This window comes from Vipera ursinii (assembly GCF_947247035.1).
Source record: "Vipera ursinii genome assembly, chromosome: 10".
Taxonomy (NCBI): domain Eukaryota; kingdom Metazoa; phylum Chordata; class Lepidosauria; order Squamata; family Viperidae; genus Vipera; species Vipera ursinii.
In genome coordinates, this window is record NC_139520.1 from 13,415,306 (window position 1) to 13,433,754 (window position 18,449).

Genomic DNA, 18,449 nt, shown 5'->3' on the forward strand with positions numbered 1-18,449 from the left:
TCTTGAGGTATCTGCTTCCTTGGAGAAAGCCAACAGGATAATTTTATGGAGCAAGAAGGTATATTTTCAAAGAAAAAAAACACACCAGGCTGCGATTGCTGATACAATTTTATAAGAATGTAAATCTCATGTGGGACATAAAGACATGGCTGGGAATAAAGCTGTGCTGGAAGCTGATGCTTTTTGCTTTTCTTATTTTAAATTATTTTTCATTTTTAGAAAGTAAAATGGATCTGGATAGGCATGAAGGAAGATGTTGTGAACCGTAACATTTCAGACCCCAATATTCCATACACAGTAATTAGCTCTCCCTTCCTTTCCTGCCACTAAATTCTTCCCCAGCTTTGCACAGATTTTCTGTTATTACGGTGACCATTTTAACATCATCATGGTTATGTTCACCTTCCTTTTTTTCATTCATGATAGTTCTCCTTCCTGAAGAAGAGCCTGGAACATGTTTTCTCTGACTTCCTTCATCAAAACTGCCATGTCAACAACCACTCACAACTAGCAATAAAGCCACAATTGGAAGAATGACTGAGCACATGAGTTGCTAATTCATATGAAGCAATAGTGAGAATATCTCGAATTAGTAATAGGTCCAGGAAGTGGTATCCTCTGATCTTCACCCATATTTGCAGCTTAGCTGAATCCTTCTGGGATCTCAGATTAATTCACTCTTAAACACAGGACTGTCAGTCCTGTACGTGAAGAACGGGCAGATTATCTGGTCTGCCGGCTACCTTTAAAACATTGGATCTGCTCTATTGTCAGAGGACAGTGCCTGGGTCCTTCCTCCATGTCTCCAGATAGACATCTATTTCAAAATCTGCTAGTGGAAAAGTTATTGGGCCAGTTTAAAAAAGTGCATATATTAACATGAACACTCTTGTTAATAAAAAAAATACCTGACTACACGTACAGTGTGTGTGCAGAAATAAAAGGAGGGGGGAAATGTTGCACGCAGGGTGTATATCAGGGGTCTCCAACCCACTGGCTTCAGCCTGGTACCAGGTCCGTTGGGAACCAGGCCGTGCAAGTGGTGGGCCAGCGGGCAAGCGCACGAAACTCCACTTGCACAAATGAAGTTGCGCACGCCTGCTGCTTGTGTGGAACCATCCCCCTCCCCCTCCTCCCTCCTCCACCACCGCCAACTGGTCCATAGAGCAGGAAAGGTTGGGGATCGCTGGTGTAGATCAAGGATCCATTCCCATGCGGCCACTTGTACAATCTGGGCAAAAGACCCGCTCAACAGAATGAGCAAAGGAGGACCTGAAATGCACGGAGGGTGGTTTGCTGTATTTCGATGCAAGGCGTAGAATACAGGTAGTCCTTGATATACAACCGTTCATTTAATAACTCTTCAAAGTTAGCACGGCACTCGAAAAAGTGACTCTACAACTAGTCCTCACACTTAACAACTGACACAGTATCCTCAAGGTTACGGGATCAAAATGGGTTGATTGGGAACTGGCACGTACTTATGTCCATTGTAGTGTCCCGGCATCACGTAATCAGCATTTATGATCTTCCCATCTGGCTTCCAGCAAGCAAAAATCAACCTGGGGATGCCAGAGTCGCTTAATGACTGCACGTTTTGCCGCATGGCCAAAAAAAAAAGTCATAAAATTGGCACACTTAAAAGTAGCCTTGCTTAACAAGAGAAATTTTTGTGTCAGTTGTGGTCATAAATCAAGGACTACCTTACATGCTGCCATTTAAGGACAGGGCTGACTGAAAGCAACACACACACACACACAAACACACACACACACACACACACACACACACGTGTAGAGAGAGAGAGAGAGAGAGAGAGAGAGAAACAACCTGGAGCTTCCAGAGCTTGAAACTACTTTGTGAATATTGGTGAAGAAAGCCTGCGTCTCCCTTGCTGGTCCCAGCACACCTGATTCTATAATAAGGCCTAACAAGGAAGAGGCTGCTCGTCCCCGAAGCGTGCCAGCACAGAGCAAGAGATGGAAATAAGCAAGCTTCAAGCTCCCCGGAGGCCTCCAGCTCTTGTTTGTGCTTTCAGCAAACACTGAGCTCATGGCCTCCGGAGAGATCAGCCTGCCAGTCCATGTTTCTCCCACACTCAGACCCAAAGACAGCAGACAGGTGGACAGCCGAGGATTTGTGAACAGCTTGTCAGGCAATCAACAACATGAAGTCCCTCTTGCTAAACCTGGATGCTCAGACTGCATCTGACCACTTACTTGGTGTTGCTGGGACCACCGATGTGGTTCTGGAGGCCCGCACAAAGCACAACATGAATGCACTTGCAGGGATCCCTTGTTAACCTGGGCTTTCCTCTGCTAAGATTGCAAATTCTTTGTTCCTAGCACAACCTATAGAGAATGTTTTAACCATTTAACCAGCCCGGGGTGGATGGGTGGGTGGGGGTGGGAGGCAGTATGGAAGATGGTCTGCAGCTGCTCTGAAGCTAACCTCAAGTCAAATCATCCCATAAAATGAATTTAACCATTACGTGCACTGATTCTGAATCTAAAACAATCTCCCCCCCTTTCCTATACCCTTTTTCTCCTCTTTCTTCCTTTGCCTTCCCCAACTTCTGCTGATTTTATTCCTCTGCTGGTAATTTGCAGGGGGGAAGGGGGGGAGAGGCACTCCTGCTGGAGAACATTTTCCAGGATGATTTGTTCCTTTAAACTTTAAAGAGACGGGAGATTAGCTTCAGAGTAGCTGCAGAATTGTTTGTAGTGCTTTCTCTGACGAGGTTGGTCAAAACACGTTCTTGTTTTAGATAGTGTAGACCAGGGGTGGGGAACCTTGGCTCTTCTGGGAGTGGAAGTCCACAAGTCTTAAAGTTGCCAAGTTTGGAGACTCCTGCTCCATAGGATGAATCGCAAAAATCTGCCTCTTAACCCAAATTACCACAGAGAAAGAATTAATGCCCAAAGGATACAGAAGAAGCCATTTCTGTACATTTAAAGGCCACTGTGGCCACCACCTGATACCGCATAGCAATATTTTTTATTGCTCGGATTGCTGAAATAATAGAAGGAATAGTAAGTTGCTTGCATTGTTTCCCAGTGGGTGGATGAATTTTTGGAGAGAATCGACTGATTTCCCAAGCCAGATTCCATATGGAAGCCCTCTGTGCTGATTACTTTTCTAATTTTGCATCCAAAGGAAGCAAACATGACAGTTAAGAAAGATAATGAAAAATAGGCATCACAAATACTTTCTCCCTTCTCCATCAAACTGCACAACCAAGTTTATGAGGCTTGATCCTAAGCTTACAATAATGCCTGGATAGATGCAGCACCTAATTCAGGTGTCTACATCTGGGCGCATCAATAAATTTTGCAACATTCTGTAAATAAGATCTACCTTCCGGCTTCGCCAGAATTAAGCAGGTATCCCAAGCAATAAAAAGAGAAAGATGCGTTGGACTCTATTTGATTATTTCCCTGAGGCCCTTGACTCCCTCCAAACTAACTCATCATCAGCGACAATAACACTTGAAATTCCTGTTATAATAGATGGCAAACAACAGCAGGCACAAACACACACCCCAGAAAGTGCTTGAAAATGAACAGCATGGCTGCAGACCAAATGCATGGATTTAATTGGACCAAGACAGGGGTTAACTGCTCAGTGAAGGTTTTAAGCAAATAGGAAGATTAATTAAATTATGGAAGGGAGCTATGGCAGCACCAGGCCAAGAAACTAAGCCAAACTGTTAATACCCAGATGGGGAGGAAGGTATGTGTGAGTTAACTTTCCCTCTCCCTTGCAAATCAGTGCTTGAATGCATTCTTTTTGTGTCCTGTATTCCAGAGTACGAGGGGGTAAAGGACCTTTTAAAAGAAATTTAGCACAGATGTTCTTCTGCTGTGTCTTCTACATAATTCATGGGTGAGTGGCTTCTCCAGAAGTTGCTTTCTCTCCCTTTATTTCCGGACCATAAATGACAGATGAGAGATGCACTTTGACCTTCTGGAAGTCAACAGCTTTCTCATACTTACAGTTCAAAAAGCTGTGGTCCTATTCTATCCATCTTGAATAGTAGCTTTCTCAGGAAACCACGTTGCTCGTATGAGACTTGCTAAAATGCGAAATGAACCTGCAAGGTCCTCTTCGGGACTCCAGTTCTAAATTTACAAAATGTAGAGGTTTTCCAGGATGCACATGCCAATCTGAAATCTGTTCCACACATTATCCTGCTTGCTTTGGTCCCTAAGACTCCGATGGAGCTGGGAACAAATCCTGTCGAGCAATAGCAATAGAAGTAGCAGTAGTAGTAGCAATAGCACCTAGACCAGGGGTAGGCAAACTCGGCTCTTTTATGACTCATGGACTTCAACTCCCAGAATTCCTGAGTCAGCTGACTCAGGAATTCTGGGAGTTGAAGTCCATGAGTCATAAAAGAGCCGAGGTTGCCTACCCCTGACTTAGACTTATTTACTGCCCCATAGTGCTCCACAGCACTCTCTGAGCGATTGACATAATCTGGGTCCTCATTTTACTGACCTTGGAAGGTTGGAAAGCTGAGTCAACCTTGAGCCCTGTCAGGATCACGCTCCAGACTGTGGGCAGATGTAGCCTGCAGTACTGAATTCTAATCACTGCACCAAGGCCTAGAGCAGGGGTAGGCAACCTCGGCTCTTTTATGACTCATGGACTTCAACTCCCAGAATTCCTGAGTCAGCTATGCTGACTCAGGAATTCTGGGAGTTGAAGTCCATGAGTCATAAAAGAGCGGAGGTTGCCTACCCCTGGCCTAGAGAGCTACTTGCAAATAATATAGATCATTAGGGGCTTGATTTGGCACTAGATGGACTCACAATGACTTAGGATACTGATTACATTCTCCCTTTAAAGTTCTTTAAAGTTTAAAGTTCTTTCCTCAACTCAAAGTCTCTTTTTTGAGTTGTAAACCTTGGGCTTCCCTCCAAGCTTGCTGATATTTCCTGGTGGTTGACTGATGTGGTTTTGGTTGTATATACAACACTGAGATCACAAATACTGGAAACAGGAGAAAGGATAAGATCTCCTGTTCTTACATTTTTCTTGGCTTGCTTTCTTCATGACCATCTATGTCAAGAGCAAAAGAGAGAAAGCAAACGATGACCATGTACTCAACGAGAGTTTTACTGGCTTTTCTAATATTTGAAAAACGCAATTTTTTTGTAAACTAAGCAAAAAGATGATTTGCAGTGTGGTGCACAAGGTGAAGTGTATGAAGCCTTGTGTGCAGCACAGGGCAAGACCAAAATAAAAATAAAAATGCAAAAACGCCTTTTAATAGAAATATAGATACACATTTCAACAGCAGGTATGAATGAACAAGAGCTGAGGATTTCATTCTAATCCAACAAGAAGTGACGAGACATGAAAACGTCTTTGTAATATAGAAGGGCCATGTTGGAAAGATATCTTGGTATCTGCTCTCCCGAAAAGGATTGTGGCCACCAAAACAGTTAAGACCACCACATTTTACCCATATCCTCATATTATCTCACCTCTGTAAGGAAACAGAGAATGCAGAGTGCTCAAAATTAGACTTGCAAACAGCAGTGACATAATATTACATGCACCCTCTCGCTGGTAGCAAGGTCAATAGACAAGCTATACTGTCATCAACCATACAAGTGAGACTACTAGCTATGTCCAGTGGGGAGAGAGGTGGTCTGAAAAAAAATCATTCTTTTTTTTTAAGCACACACAGCACTGGATTCATTTTGCCTTCAGCTGGCCCAAAACTGGAGAACCCAAAATGGGAAACATAAAAGTACCAAGTGGGTAGAAATAAAATAATTGCTTTCCACAAAAAAAACCAACCTACAGATGACCTCTTCTTGAACAGGGAAAGCTATAAAATACGTAGCCACCAACAGATGTCGGTGCACATAGAATGACTAGCACACAGAGCTAAGTGGCTGAGCTCATTGAGGACCACCACACTGCCATGTAATCTGACATGGCCCAGATTGTCCTTCATAACGAGGTACTACCAAGAACATGGGAAACAAGGACTGTGGGACACTGGAACACGTTTGAGCACCTTTGAGACAAGTTCCCTGGTGCGGGTCTCTTGAGTAGGGCGATGGTTCAGTGAGTGAACACCTGCTTGGTATGGAGAATGTTCTGGAATTAATCCCTACTGTTTCTAGGGAAATCTGCAAAAGCTTTGCCTTCTCCCAATCCATATGCACATCAGAAAGTTAAAGGGTCTAATAGTGTGACTCAGTATGCAGTCCAGGGTGAAGGAGAAGAGGGTGAGAAACACGAAGCGGAGAAGAGAGAAGGACAAGACCAAACAGAGACCTGGATAAAAAGCTGCAACTCCTGGTAGGTGCTAGCTTCCATGATTAGCATGTGTAAGGAGAGAAGGTGCACCCTTAGCACAATCAAAGTTATTCATCCAAATCAGTATCTGGAGCTTATGGGAATCTGGATGGGGAGGAACAGGTTTAGGGCCAACCTTCGCGAGATGAAGTGACTATGGATTTTGAGACTTCCCAGTTCCAGAGCTTTGCCATCTCTGCTTCTGTACGGGATGCATTATTTGGGGAACCTCTCAAACTCACAACTGCTGCTTAGAGAGCAGGAGGTAGCCATGGCTTGGGGTTCTTTCACAATGTTCATTTATGCAACCATTGCAACCAATCCTGAACTGGGAGGCCCCGTTTATGGCCATGCCTTGGCTTATCTCCTGTCTGGATTTCTGCAATGCAACCAACGTGGCACTGCTCTTGAAGATCACCTAGAGGCTGCAACTGGCAGCAGCAGTGGCCATAGTTATCAGTGCAGCTTGGGCTCTCAATGAACACCACTACTTTCTGAGTGTGTTGGTTGCCAGTGAGCTTCTAGGTACAATTGAAGGTGCTGGTTGTCACTTTTAAAGCTCTTCATGGTGCAAGGCCTGATTTTTGTGAAATCACCTGTCTCCAACTGTTTTTGGCATCTCCAGTAAGATCGAACAAGGTTGGCATGCTCCAATTCCCGTCACGTAAGCAATGACATCTTATGGACGCATACTTTCACTGTTATTGCACCTGCCCTAAGGAAGAGTATTCTCCCAAGATCTGGATGACCCCTCCCTACCTTTGGTAAGGCTTCGAAGACCTGGTTTTTTTCCCCCCACAGACATTGGGTCAGGAGGTCTTCTGAACCTGTCCAGATTGGTTGTGCTTAGTTATTATATTGCCTCTAGTGTAATTTGTTTTGCATTTGATTATATTTTTATAGTGTTGTTTTGATTGTTTGCTGCCTTGAGTTATACGTTGAGAAGATACATTGGCTAAATACATACACCTGAAGTGATTTTACCTAGGCAGGTTCCAGGCAGGCAAGCCACATGGCCTCCTGTCCTCCTACACAAGAGACTAGATGCCCTACAATCAGGGCACACCAGGCATTGCCATCAACTCCTAAGCATGACAACCTTCCTCAGAAAGAAGCAGAACAAGGTTCTCGGTCCATACTGTGGTGGAGGGAGGAGGAGGAGGAGGAGGAGGAGGAAGGATTTCTCCACTGCTCCCAGACTAAGCAAAGGGTACCAAAGCCATAAGAGATACAAGAGTCAATCTACCCATGAGGCTGGGCCAGAGAAGAGAGGCTGCCCCCCTCAAGGTCTCTTGATTGGTCTCATCTACACCTAAAGCCTTCCCATCGCCGGCCAGTTGGGCCCGTGAGCTGCAGAGATCGTGCAGATTGCCTTGGAACTGGATCTTTCGGGACTCTTGCCGAAGGGACTCCCAGATGTTGGCTGCCTCTTCAGGACAATTGGACAAAACCTTGGTGGCACAGGCATGGAAGTCATCCCAGGACCTGTCGGAAGAGCAGGCTCAGTGAGGATTAAGCTCAACCTATACTGAAGCAACAGAGAACAAAGTGGGAGCACGATTCTATTTGTAAGAGTCAATGGTTACATGGCATCCTCTTCTATTTTAGGTTCCCCCCACCCCAGGAAGGGGCTGGTGTTAGCAACAGTCTTGGCTGCATGACTAGCAGCCAAGATAGCATTGGCAAAAATCCCAAAGTGAACACGAGTACAAAGAATCAGTTGTGGTTAGTGTAACTGTGGTGCAAAGTGACTGTAGACTGGGCCCAGCCAACTAAAATCCGGTTCCCGTGTCATTGCCTGTATTTCATTCTACTGCTCTGGCCTGATCTTCCTGGATGCATTAACATTGCACTGGGAGGACATGAAGTGTACTCTGCTTCCTCAAAACCTTTATCGTCTAAAATTATAAAGAGGCAACTCCTACAAATGCACACACTTCTCCCCTGCAACCAACTATCTGAGGAAAGTTGTGGGGTTTGTATTAATGCGTGTTAACAGAAGAGCAATTTGAAAATGCCCCACCCGCTCCCATCATTAAAAACCCTCTAAAGGCCAAAAATGGGTCAAAAGTTACACCACCACCAAATGGCCTCTCATGTCCACTTACAAAATTCAGAGGCTGAGCTCTGGATCTTAATCTTCAATTTTACCTAAGCAATATCTCAGTCGAGGATGCATTAGGTGAAATACCAATAGGACTGCTGATGGAAAACAAGCCACAAATAAATCCATTGCAATGTATGGACTTAGCTAGTCAAGGCTTATTTAACAAAGAACAAACCTTCACTTGGGCAATATTTTGACCCAATCTGATCACCTGGTCTTTAAGAGGTGGGTGCAGGTAAACTGAACATTGCAGTTCTGGGCCCTAGATGCTTCTGAAGTCCAACCTTTGGAACGCAGTGATAGCTTCTCTAGATTTAGGGATGACCTTTGAGTTCACCGCTGGGAAGAACAAGGGAGTTGTTTGATCTCTTTCTCAAAACTGGTGTCCCTATTTTTAAAGTTCTGTGCTGAAATATCAAACTTGGGAAGGCTGGAGTCAGCAATACCAATTTAGACGGATGAATAGCTGAAGGAATCTTCTTGCCTAAGCTTTTGAGATGGCTCCACAATAACGTTTCTACTGATGGGTACCAGAAGTGATGAACCTGCACTCACCTACAGATGGTGTTCAACTCCTCTTGATCCTGGATGGTGTCATCCTCCAGATCCTTCTGAACATTTTGTGCCATGCTGTCTCCAAGGCTAACCAGGCACTCTGCAAATCCCTTATAGATGGTATTGCACTTCCAGCCAGCTGCATTCGCTGGCTGTCCCACTAGCACTGCAAGGAAGTTGAAATTGAGATATTCAGACTGCGTTACCTCCAATAGCTTTTCCCAGTTCACGCCTTTATACATGTGCAAGACTATAATTCCCATAATTCCTGAGAACCATGCAGGATGGGGTGATGGAATGGTAATTAAACGTTCCTGGACTGTGTCCAATTTTTAGAGACTAGCATTCATCAGCCAGCAGAGCAGTGCTGGCAGGATAGGCCAGAGTGGCAAATTGAAAACTTAAGAGACAAAACATCTCATACAATTAAAATACATATTTTGGATAGCTTCAAAAGCTATTTCTATTCAAGAATCCTAATGTATCCTGAAGCACTTTAGGCTGGTACAAAGCTCTGTATTTTTAGCTGTTAATACAACAGTGAGGGATCATCGCCTAGAAGTGAAGTACGTACTTCATGTAGAAAGGGCACTTGTTGCATCCGGCATCCTTCTATTGAAATGTTTAGGCATGGATAATGATTATTCCAAAAATTATAAGGCAATTTTCTGTATTTCCTGGAAAGTATTTGCTACGGGCAATCCAATGCTGATGAAATAATTTTAAGCTGCATTAGGGGCCGGAAAAGGAGCAGTTAACTATCTTCTGTGTTTCTTTAGTTTAAATATTTGCATATATAGCCAGGTTTGATTTCTGAACAACCAAGAGTAGGACTCTGAGACTGTTTGATATGGACACTTATTGAATGTGGTGCAACATTTAGGATGCTGTTTTTGACAAATGGTTAGAACCAGCTTGGTTTAGTGGTTAAGGTTCCAGGCTAGAAACCAGGAGATCGGGAATTGTAGTCCTGCTAGAGGTGCAAAGCCAACTAAGTGATCTGGGGCTGGTCACTCTCTCTCAGTCCTACAAAGCAGGTGATGGCAAGCCACTTCTGAAAACTTGCCCCCCAAAACTTTGCAAGGACAAGTTCAGGCAGTCAACAGAAGTCAAAATTAAATCAAAAGGCACTAAAATGTTTCGATGTATAAAACCCTTAGTGGCTCAGCTGGATACAAGCAAGCATTCACCAGGACTTCTGTCACCCAAGACACTAAAAGCTGGAATGCCAGGAGGTGACTCAGAAAGACAAATAACAGAATGGAATAAGAGAGCTGGAAGGGACCTTGGAGGTCATCTAGTCCAACTCCCTGTTCAAGGAGGAGACCCTGGACCATTTCAGACAAATGGCTATCCAATCTCTTCTTAAAAGCCTCCAATGATGGAGTATTCCGACAACTTCTGAATGCAAGCCTTTTCACAGGTTAAGTGTTCTCACTGTTAGGAAGCTTCTCCTTAATTCTAGGTTGCTTCTCTCCTTGATTAGTTTCCATCCATTGGTTCTTGTCTTGCTTTCTAGTGCTTTGGAAAAATAGCCTCTCTTCTTAGTGGCACCTCATTCAAATATTGGAAGACTGCTATCATGTCACCCCCAGTCCTTTTCTCTAGACTTGCCATACCCAATTCTTGCTACCATTCCTCATATGTGTAAACCTCCAGCCCTCTAATCATCTCTGTTGCCCTTTTCTGCACTCTTTCCAGAGTCTCAATTTCCTTTTTGTAATATGGTGACCAAAACTGGATGCAGTAGTCTAAGTGTGGTCTTACTAAGGCACAGGTGTCAAACTCGCCGCGTACCGTGACGTGTCGTGACGTATCACAACTTTTTTTTTGCATTGCCGGAGCTGGGGTGGGTGCGGCCTCTGTATGATGCAACCAGCCTGCGGGCCGGAGTTTGACACCCCTGTACTAAGGCTTTATAAAGTGGCACTAGTACTTTACGTGATCTTGATTCTTTCCTTCTGTTAAAGAAAAGCAAGATTTCAGAACCTTGGACAGCTCCTAGAAAGCCCTGCAAGAAACTGCATTTGCGCTTAAATACCAAAGACAACTTTTCAATAATAAAGGTAAACTACTACCTAGGAGTAATCTGAATCTCCAAATCATGAACAAGATGAGTGATTGAATTCACACATCATCTCAGCTAAAAAGTCTGGTATTCCAAGTATCAAAACTGGGTCTGCACAATGCCCTAAGGCCTAAGCCAGGGGTCGGCAACCTCGGCTCTTTTATGACTCGTGGACTTCAACTCCCAGAATTCCTGAGCCAGCTATGCTGGCTCAGGAATTCTGGGAGTTGAAGTCCACGAGTCATAAAAGAGCCGAGGTTGCCGACCCCTGGCCTAAGCCAAAAGCAAATGATCACAATATGGTTTAACCTTATCTGGAAATTTAACCAAAATAGGGTGCCCAGCATTTTTTGACGGATTCATTTATTTTGTTGTTTTGAACCTGTCCCATTGCTGAACTGCACCCACAACAAACTAAAGTAGCCCTCAGAGGGGGAAAAAGTGCCCACTTTTAGGCTAGAAAGACAAATGATTTTTGCCTGTACACAAAGCAGCTGGCTAGCATTTCCCACCCGCCTACCAACAGCATACTTCTATTTAGCCAACGAGATTGAAAGTAACAAGGATTTATTCAGAATGCAGAATAAACATTGTCCCAAAGCAAATTGAGGTAGTTGTCTTGTACGGCAAATTATGAGCGTCTCTTGAGAAGAACTCAGAAAGATAAACAGCCTGTCTTACCTTGTAAAAGTCTAAAACCATGCCAATAATTACCACCTCAAGTGGCTATTAAAGATACATAGGCTGTGTTAGCTATATATTTAGAAGGTAAAGACTTAGTGTCTTAGTGCCTCAGTGATTACAAAAGGAAAAAGCAAAGCCCTTTGTCAATCAAAGCAACTTTAAGTCACTTCTTGTTATCAATGGGTAGATGGAATGCAGAATAACAGAACTGGAAGGGACTTTAGAGGTCTTCTAACCCAACCCCCTGCTCAAGCAGGAAAACCCATACCATTTCAGACAAATGTTGTCCAATCTCTTCTTAAAAGGGTATATACTGAAGTCACGGTTTCTATTAATTAGCTATAGAACCCTGCAGTAGTTTGTATGTAAGAGTGACAAGCAAACCACAAACAAAATAATCAAAATTGGAAACTGTTTCAGCCTAGCCCAAGGCCATCTACAGGCAGTAGCCACAGCAGTGGCAGCTCATATTTGTGTAAATTTTTTTGGCTTGCTAAAGGTCTCCCTTTATTCTTTGTTAGCAAGCCAAACATACATACATACATACATACATACATACATACATATATGTCAAATGTTAACTATTTAGATTACCTTGCTAGGCCCCAAACATGGGGCAAATCTTTATTTCCTGTTTTCAGCCTATCTTGAAGGCCATCAAACAGGCAGTAGTCACACCGGACAGCTCATATATTTGTGTAAATTACTAACAAAGAATTAAGGGAGACTGAAATGCATTTCTAACTTATTCGTTTTCATCAGTCAGCCATACCCTTCTGAGATATATATATATACAGACACACACACACACATTACAACAGATGGTTGTTTGATCTTGCAAGCTTGGAGGCAAAGAGCACACAGTTACGATCTTTTGCATGAAACTCTGAAAGCTACATTATACAAATTGCCATTTTGACACACTTCTCACCCTCAGAAGAGAAAATATTTTATCTGGACTGTATTACAGCAATCTTTCCCCAAGAAGGCACTTTCCCACACATTGCGTAACAAACCCATTCTGATCTTTGGTAATTGAAGAGTTTTCAAGATCATTTGGAAGACAGCCAGTTGGAGAAAAGTGACTGAAACACATGGCATTTTGTATTCAGATCCCTAGATAATGCCAATCACCCAGCTCATGTCTTATTTAAATTGCAATCATTTAAATACACACATTCACACACACACACACACCTTCTGGGTCCGCCAATAGCATCAGATATGAAGCATTAGGATTAATTATGCTAATTCTATCATCAAATCATAGACAAGGCAACATCAGACTTATTGCTCCAGACTTTTTCAGACCATGAGGATTTTAGTATCTCGTCTGATATTAAACAAGAAATAATGAGTTCCCCCAAAACCAAGACAGGAAGGAAATTACAATTCCACAGGGGCCTCCAGAAAGACTCGCTTGATCAGGATCCTGTAGAATTCATTTGTTTTTCTTTTCTTAACAGATTTTTTTTCAATAAGACAGGGAAAAAATAAGGGACGTTTACACACAGAAAACAACTTGGCTTGGGTGTTCCTTCCCACCCTTTGATTAAAAAAAAAAGTGAATGGAACAGGAAATTAAACATTTTCAATCTAACCGACTGTTAATTTTATTTTAATATTGCCAGTCACGTTCTGATGATGCTGTACTACTTCTAATAATAATTGAAAGAGGGGAAAAAGGAAACTCAGCTCAACTGATGCCAGAAAATGTAAAGCAGCAGAAGCTTATTAAAAGATCAGAAAAATAAAAGATCATAACATCTATTGGAAGCATCTTGGGATAGCTGACACCCCCTTACCAAAATGTATTCTCTTTTCAGATCTTTAGCCCCCTCACCCAATTTATCTAGTGTTCATCTTGTATTTTTCCCTCCTCCATGACCAAAACAGGAAAATGGAGGGCCTGCTGTATTTCATTCACACACAAAGAAACACACACACATACACAATGTTGGGGAACCCGTGCCAATCACTGTCTTTCTAAATTGATGATCAGGACTATTGCAAGGAGTGAGGTGGTACAGATCTTGGGGACTGTAGATAAGTATAAATTAACAAGTGCCAACTGGAGTTGGGAGACCTGTGGCCCCCTCCAGCAAGTCCCAACACTGGCTGCTCTTATGGGGCCCTACAGGTAGTCCTTGACTTACAACCACAAGGGGCCCCCAAATTTAAGTTGTTAAGCGAGACATTCGTTGAGTGAGTTTTGCCCTATTTTACAACCTTTCCGGCCATAGTTGTTAAGTGAACCGTTGCAGTTGTTAATAACAAGGTTGTTAAGTGAATCTAGTTGTCAGAAGGTAGCCAATGACCCCAGGACACAGCAATCGTCATAAGTATGAATCAGTTGCCAAGCATCCGAATTTTGACCGCGTGAGCATGGGAATGCTGCAACAGTCGTAAGTGTGAAAAATGGTCATAAGTCTTTTTTTTCAGTGCTGTTGTAACTTTGAACAGTCACTAAATGAGCTGTTGTTAGTCGAGGACTATCTGTATTAGCAGACAAGTAGTTCTGTTCTGTGCAATGCAGTTGATCTCTAATATATTGCACAGACCAATTGCCCCGTGGACACATTTTTCACCCACGAGAGAAGAGAAAAAGTTTTATCTGGACTCTATTACAGCAATCATTCTCTGTCCCAGGCTATCCTTTCCCCCACACCCAGGCATGCACAACCTCACACAGCCCCTCACCTGAAGCCTCAGCCTCTTTTCAAAAGCAAGACACTCTCCTCTTCCAATCATCCCATCCTTCCCTGAATTAAGGAATAGCAATCTTGCATCCCAAATCCTGAACCTAAATCACCCAAGCCGGATAAGACTCATCCCCAACATTAGCAGGAGGAAAATTCACAGAATTGTTTTTAGGATCCGGGAGAGGACTGGACCCACCCCTTCCAAACGAAGATGAGTTTTTTGTGAAGCCCGGTAGACATTTTCAGACTACGGTAGTAAATGCATTTTATTAAAAGGCACCAGCTTTTGTGAGCCGCAGCAATCTTTTAGCACAAAACTAATTTGCTTTTAAATTGCAGCTGAGGGTGGGGGAAAAAAATCTCCTTATCTTGACCATCCCTTCCCTCAGATATTGGGGGTGGGGTGGAGGCTGACTGCAACCAAGGCAGAATCTGTGAAAAGTCTCAAGCCCAATTCTGTCTTCTTCGTTTTGCAAGGGGTAGGAAAGCCGGAGTAAGAAAGAAGGAAAGAGAGGAAGGAGCGGGAGCTGGCAAAGAGGACACGTTGAAGTTCCTCCTTCCACTGGCAAGCAAATTAGGGGCAAACCCCAAGCAGCCCCCTCTTTAATTTTCAGCCAAGAAGGCAGCTGGTGCCACCGAGGTTGAATCGAGAGTGAGGCTGATCCAGCCCCCCCCCCCCGCCTCGAGGGCTCCCCTATTCAGTTGGGGGAAGGACTTTTGGAAAGTCAGCCGAAGGGCGTCTTGCCTCTTTCGCCCTTTCGCAGGATCTTGGGAACAAGGAAAATGTTGAACTTGCCAAAAAAAAGCAAAAAGCAAAAAGCGAGGAGAGGTAATCAGAGCGGGATGGGAGAATTCTGCAGCGGCAGCGAAGGAAAGAAGGAAGAGGGGAGGAAAAAAAAAGGGGGGGTCCTCGAGAAGCCGGGACGCTAGTCTAACCCTCCTCCGCCTTGGCGACGGTTGCAACTTCCAGCCAAGGGGAGAAAAAGCGCTCCCGAAGTTTGGGAGCCACGGTTCAGACGGAGGCTTAAAAGCCCTGCCCTTCCTCCCGCCGCGACCTCCAGACGCGCAGAGTTCCAAAGCCCCATCATCCACGGAGGGCGCCGCCAGGTGGGGGTGGGGGGATGGGGGGGTGGGGAAGCTCGAGATCTGACACTCCGGGACTTCAACGCATCCTTGGTGGAGCAGTGGGCTAATGCCTCCTTAAGTAACACCAGCTGCCTGCAATTAGTGCAGGTTCGAGTCCCACCAGGCTCAAGGTTGACTCAGCCTTCCATCCTTCCCAGGTAGGTAAAATGAGGACCCAGATTGTTGGGGGCAATAAGCTGACTTTGTGTGTGTGTGAAAGCCCTAATAAGCAGGCATATACATAGAATGAAGGCTATTGCTAAGCTTGTAAGCCGCCCTGAGTCTTCGGAGAAGGGCGGGATATAAATGTAATAATAAAAATAATAATAATAAAATAGTAATAATAAAAATAATAATAATAATAAAAAAGCCTTGGTGGAGCAGTGGGCTAATGCCTCCTTAAGTAACACCAGCTGCCTGCAATTAGTGCAGGTTCGAGTCCCACCAGGCTCAAGGTTGACTCAGCCTTCCGTCCTTCCGAGGTAGGTAAAATGAGGACCCAGATTGTTGGGGGCAATAAGCTGACTTTGTAATAATGCCGCTTCCCCCCCTCCCCCCCAAAGCCCTAATAAGCAGGCATTATACATAGAATGAAGGCTATTGCTAAGCACATTTGATTTGTGCTTCTTAGATTGTAAGCCGCCCTGAGTCTTCGGAGAAGGGCGGGATATAAATGGGATTAAAATAAAAAAAAATAAAATAAGGGAAGCTGCCTCGCCGGTGGTCCAGCGCTGCTCGGCTGCTGTAAAGCCCGCGACTCGGCTGTCTCGACCCGGCAGTCAGCCCCAACGCCGCCCGGACCCGCTTTTAATCCCTCGCCCCAGCCGACGCAGGGACCGAGAGAGGAAGAGCCTCGGTCGGTTTCCAGCCCAGGTTGCACGCCATTCAGGGGGTGCAGCGAGGAGGGGTCCGCCCCGCGCCTTAAGCCTCGGCCCAGCAAATCCAAGGCGTCCCCACGTGCCAGTCCCGTCCGTGCCCGGAGACGGATCCGCGCAAGTTGAAGCCGGGCATATCCTCGCGGCTCTTCCCAACTCGCTCGCCAGATGGACGGGACGGGCAGTCGGGGTCCCGGCAGACACGCCGCCCCGCAGCCCCCAAAAGGGACCCCGCATCACCCACCCACCCACCCATCCCGCCGTCCGCCCCCTTCGCCTGGAATGCCTGGGCCCTCCGCTTTGCGCGCTCCCGTCCCGCCCGGTCCATGTTCCGGTCCCGGTCCGGATCCCGTCCCGCTCCCTTCCCTGACGCACCCAGATGCAAGGCCAGCAGCAGCGCCAGGGACCCCAGCGACGCCCCGCAGCCCATGCTGCCTCCGCCGCCGCCGCCGCCGACCGACCGCTCGGGAGGGAGGGAGTCGGGCTGCAGAAACGCCCAGCGGCTCCGGGCGGCCGCTTCACCCCGCCTCCGGCTCCGCCCCGACCCGCCCCGCCGGCGGCTCGGGGGCCCGGGAGTGGCCGCTGCGGCCCGGCGACTCCGTTCGGCCTTTCGGGAAGTTGAGCACCCGCCACGTGGGAGCGCGTGTTGGGGGGCCCCGTGCACACACACACACACACACACACACCAGAAGTGAGTGCGGGAGATGGTTGCAGAAGACGGGCGAGTGTGTGTGTGTGTGGGGGGGGGTTGGACTAGATGACCTATAAGGTCCCTTCCAACTCTTGTTATTTTAATTCTAAGTGGTTATGAGCTGTGTTGGGGGGGGGGCCGTGCACAGACACACACACACCCCAGCAGTAAGTGCGGGAGATGGTTGCAGAAGACGGGGGTGGGGGGGGGGGTTGGACTAGATGACCTGTAAGGTCCCTTCCAACTCTTTGTTATTTTAATTCTAAGTGGCTTAAGCCTAAACTGGCGTGTCTAGCTGCCGACGCGTGCTTGAGTTTGGGAGGCTGGTTATGAGCTCTGTGTGTGGGGGTGGGCGTACACACACACACACACACACACACACACACAAACGCCAGAAGTGAGTGCGGGAGATGTTTGCAGAAGAGGGGGGGGGTTGGACTAGATGACCTATAAGGTCCCTTCCAACTCTTGTTATTTTAATTCTAAGTGGCTTAAGCCTAAACTGGCGTGTCTAGCTGCCGACGCGTGTGCTTGAGTTTGGGAGGCTGGTTATGAGCTGCAGGATGCCAGTGACCATATGCTGTTCACAAAAGCAAGTCCCGCGGTTCCAGTTCAGCCTAAACTGTGGGTTAACCCTGGTTTTTGGGTAGCCACAAGGAGGTGAGCTCAGGTGGCGTGCTAAGCCACAAACCGTATTATGGTTTATTATTGCATGTGAAACCCCTGCAGTGGTTTTTCTAGCAACACCCAGGCACCATTAGATCTGATTAGACATAGTTGTCTGGTTCACACCACTTCAAACTTTGGATTCTAGTTTCCGAACTAGACTGGCTGGGCTACAAACCTTTTGGCTTAGGGAAGTCAATGACCACAATGACCACCAAGAAGGATAGCCCAATCTGAAGGGATCTGTTTTGGGCAAGAAGGGGGGCAAAGTTACTCGCGTCCGTGGCAAACCTTAAGCCACATGTGCCTCCTGGGTGGTGCTAAATGAGTAAGGGCGGACTGGTAGCCAGACATCCGCGAGGATCTCCTGGCTTCACACACAACTCCACAGTCCTTTTAAGGACTAAAAAATCACAGAAATAAAACTGGGCAAGAATTAGTCCTTTCGTTGTCCTTGCAAATCTTGCACTCCTGAAGAAAGAGGCATTCCTTGAAGGCTTACTCCCCAGCCCCCCTATTCTGCTTTTCTCCAAAGAGAGTCAACCCAGCCCAGCCTTAGAAATGCATTTCAAACCCCCAGCCTGATAGGAAGCCAGCTGGCAAAGAAACACTGCCCTTCTTTAATCCTTAAAGCGCCCCCAGCATCCGTTTATCCTTC

At 45.7% G+C, this 18,449-nt stretch overlaps 1 protein-coding gene across 1 annotated transcript; it reads right to left on the reverse strand.

Moving 5' to 3' along the window:
• Positions 1-7,517: 7,517 nt before the first annotated feature.
• NRN1L (neuritin 1 like) lies at positions 7,518-16,864 on the reverse strand (the record flags this gene model as incomplete). The annotated part of the gene is made up of 3 exons (XM_083370655.1): positions 7,518-7,803; positions 8,981-9,146; positions 16,810-16,864. The coding sequence occupies 3 exons, from the start codon at positions 16,862-16,864 to the stop codon at positions 7,518-7,520; spliced, it is 507 nt and encodes a 168-aa protein (XP_083226781.1).
• Between the last annotated feature and the right edge of the window lie 1,585 nt (positions 16,865-18,449).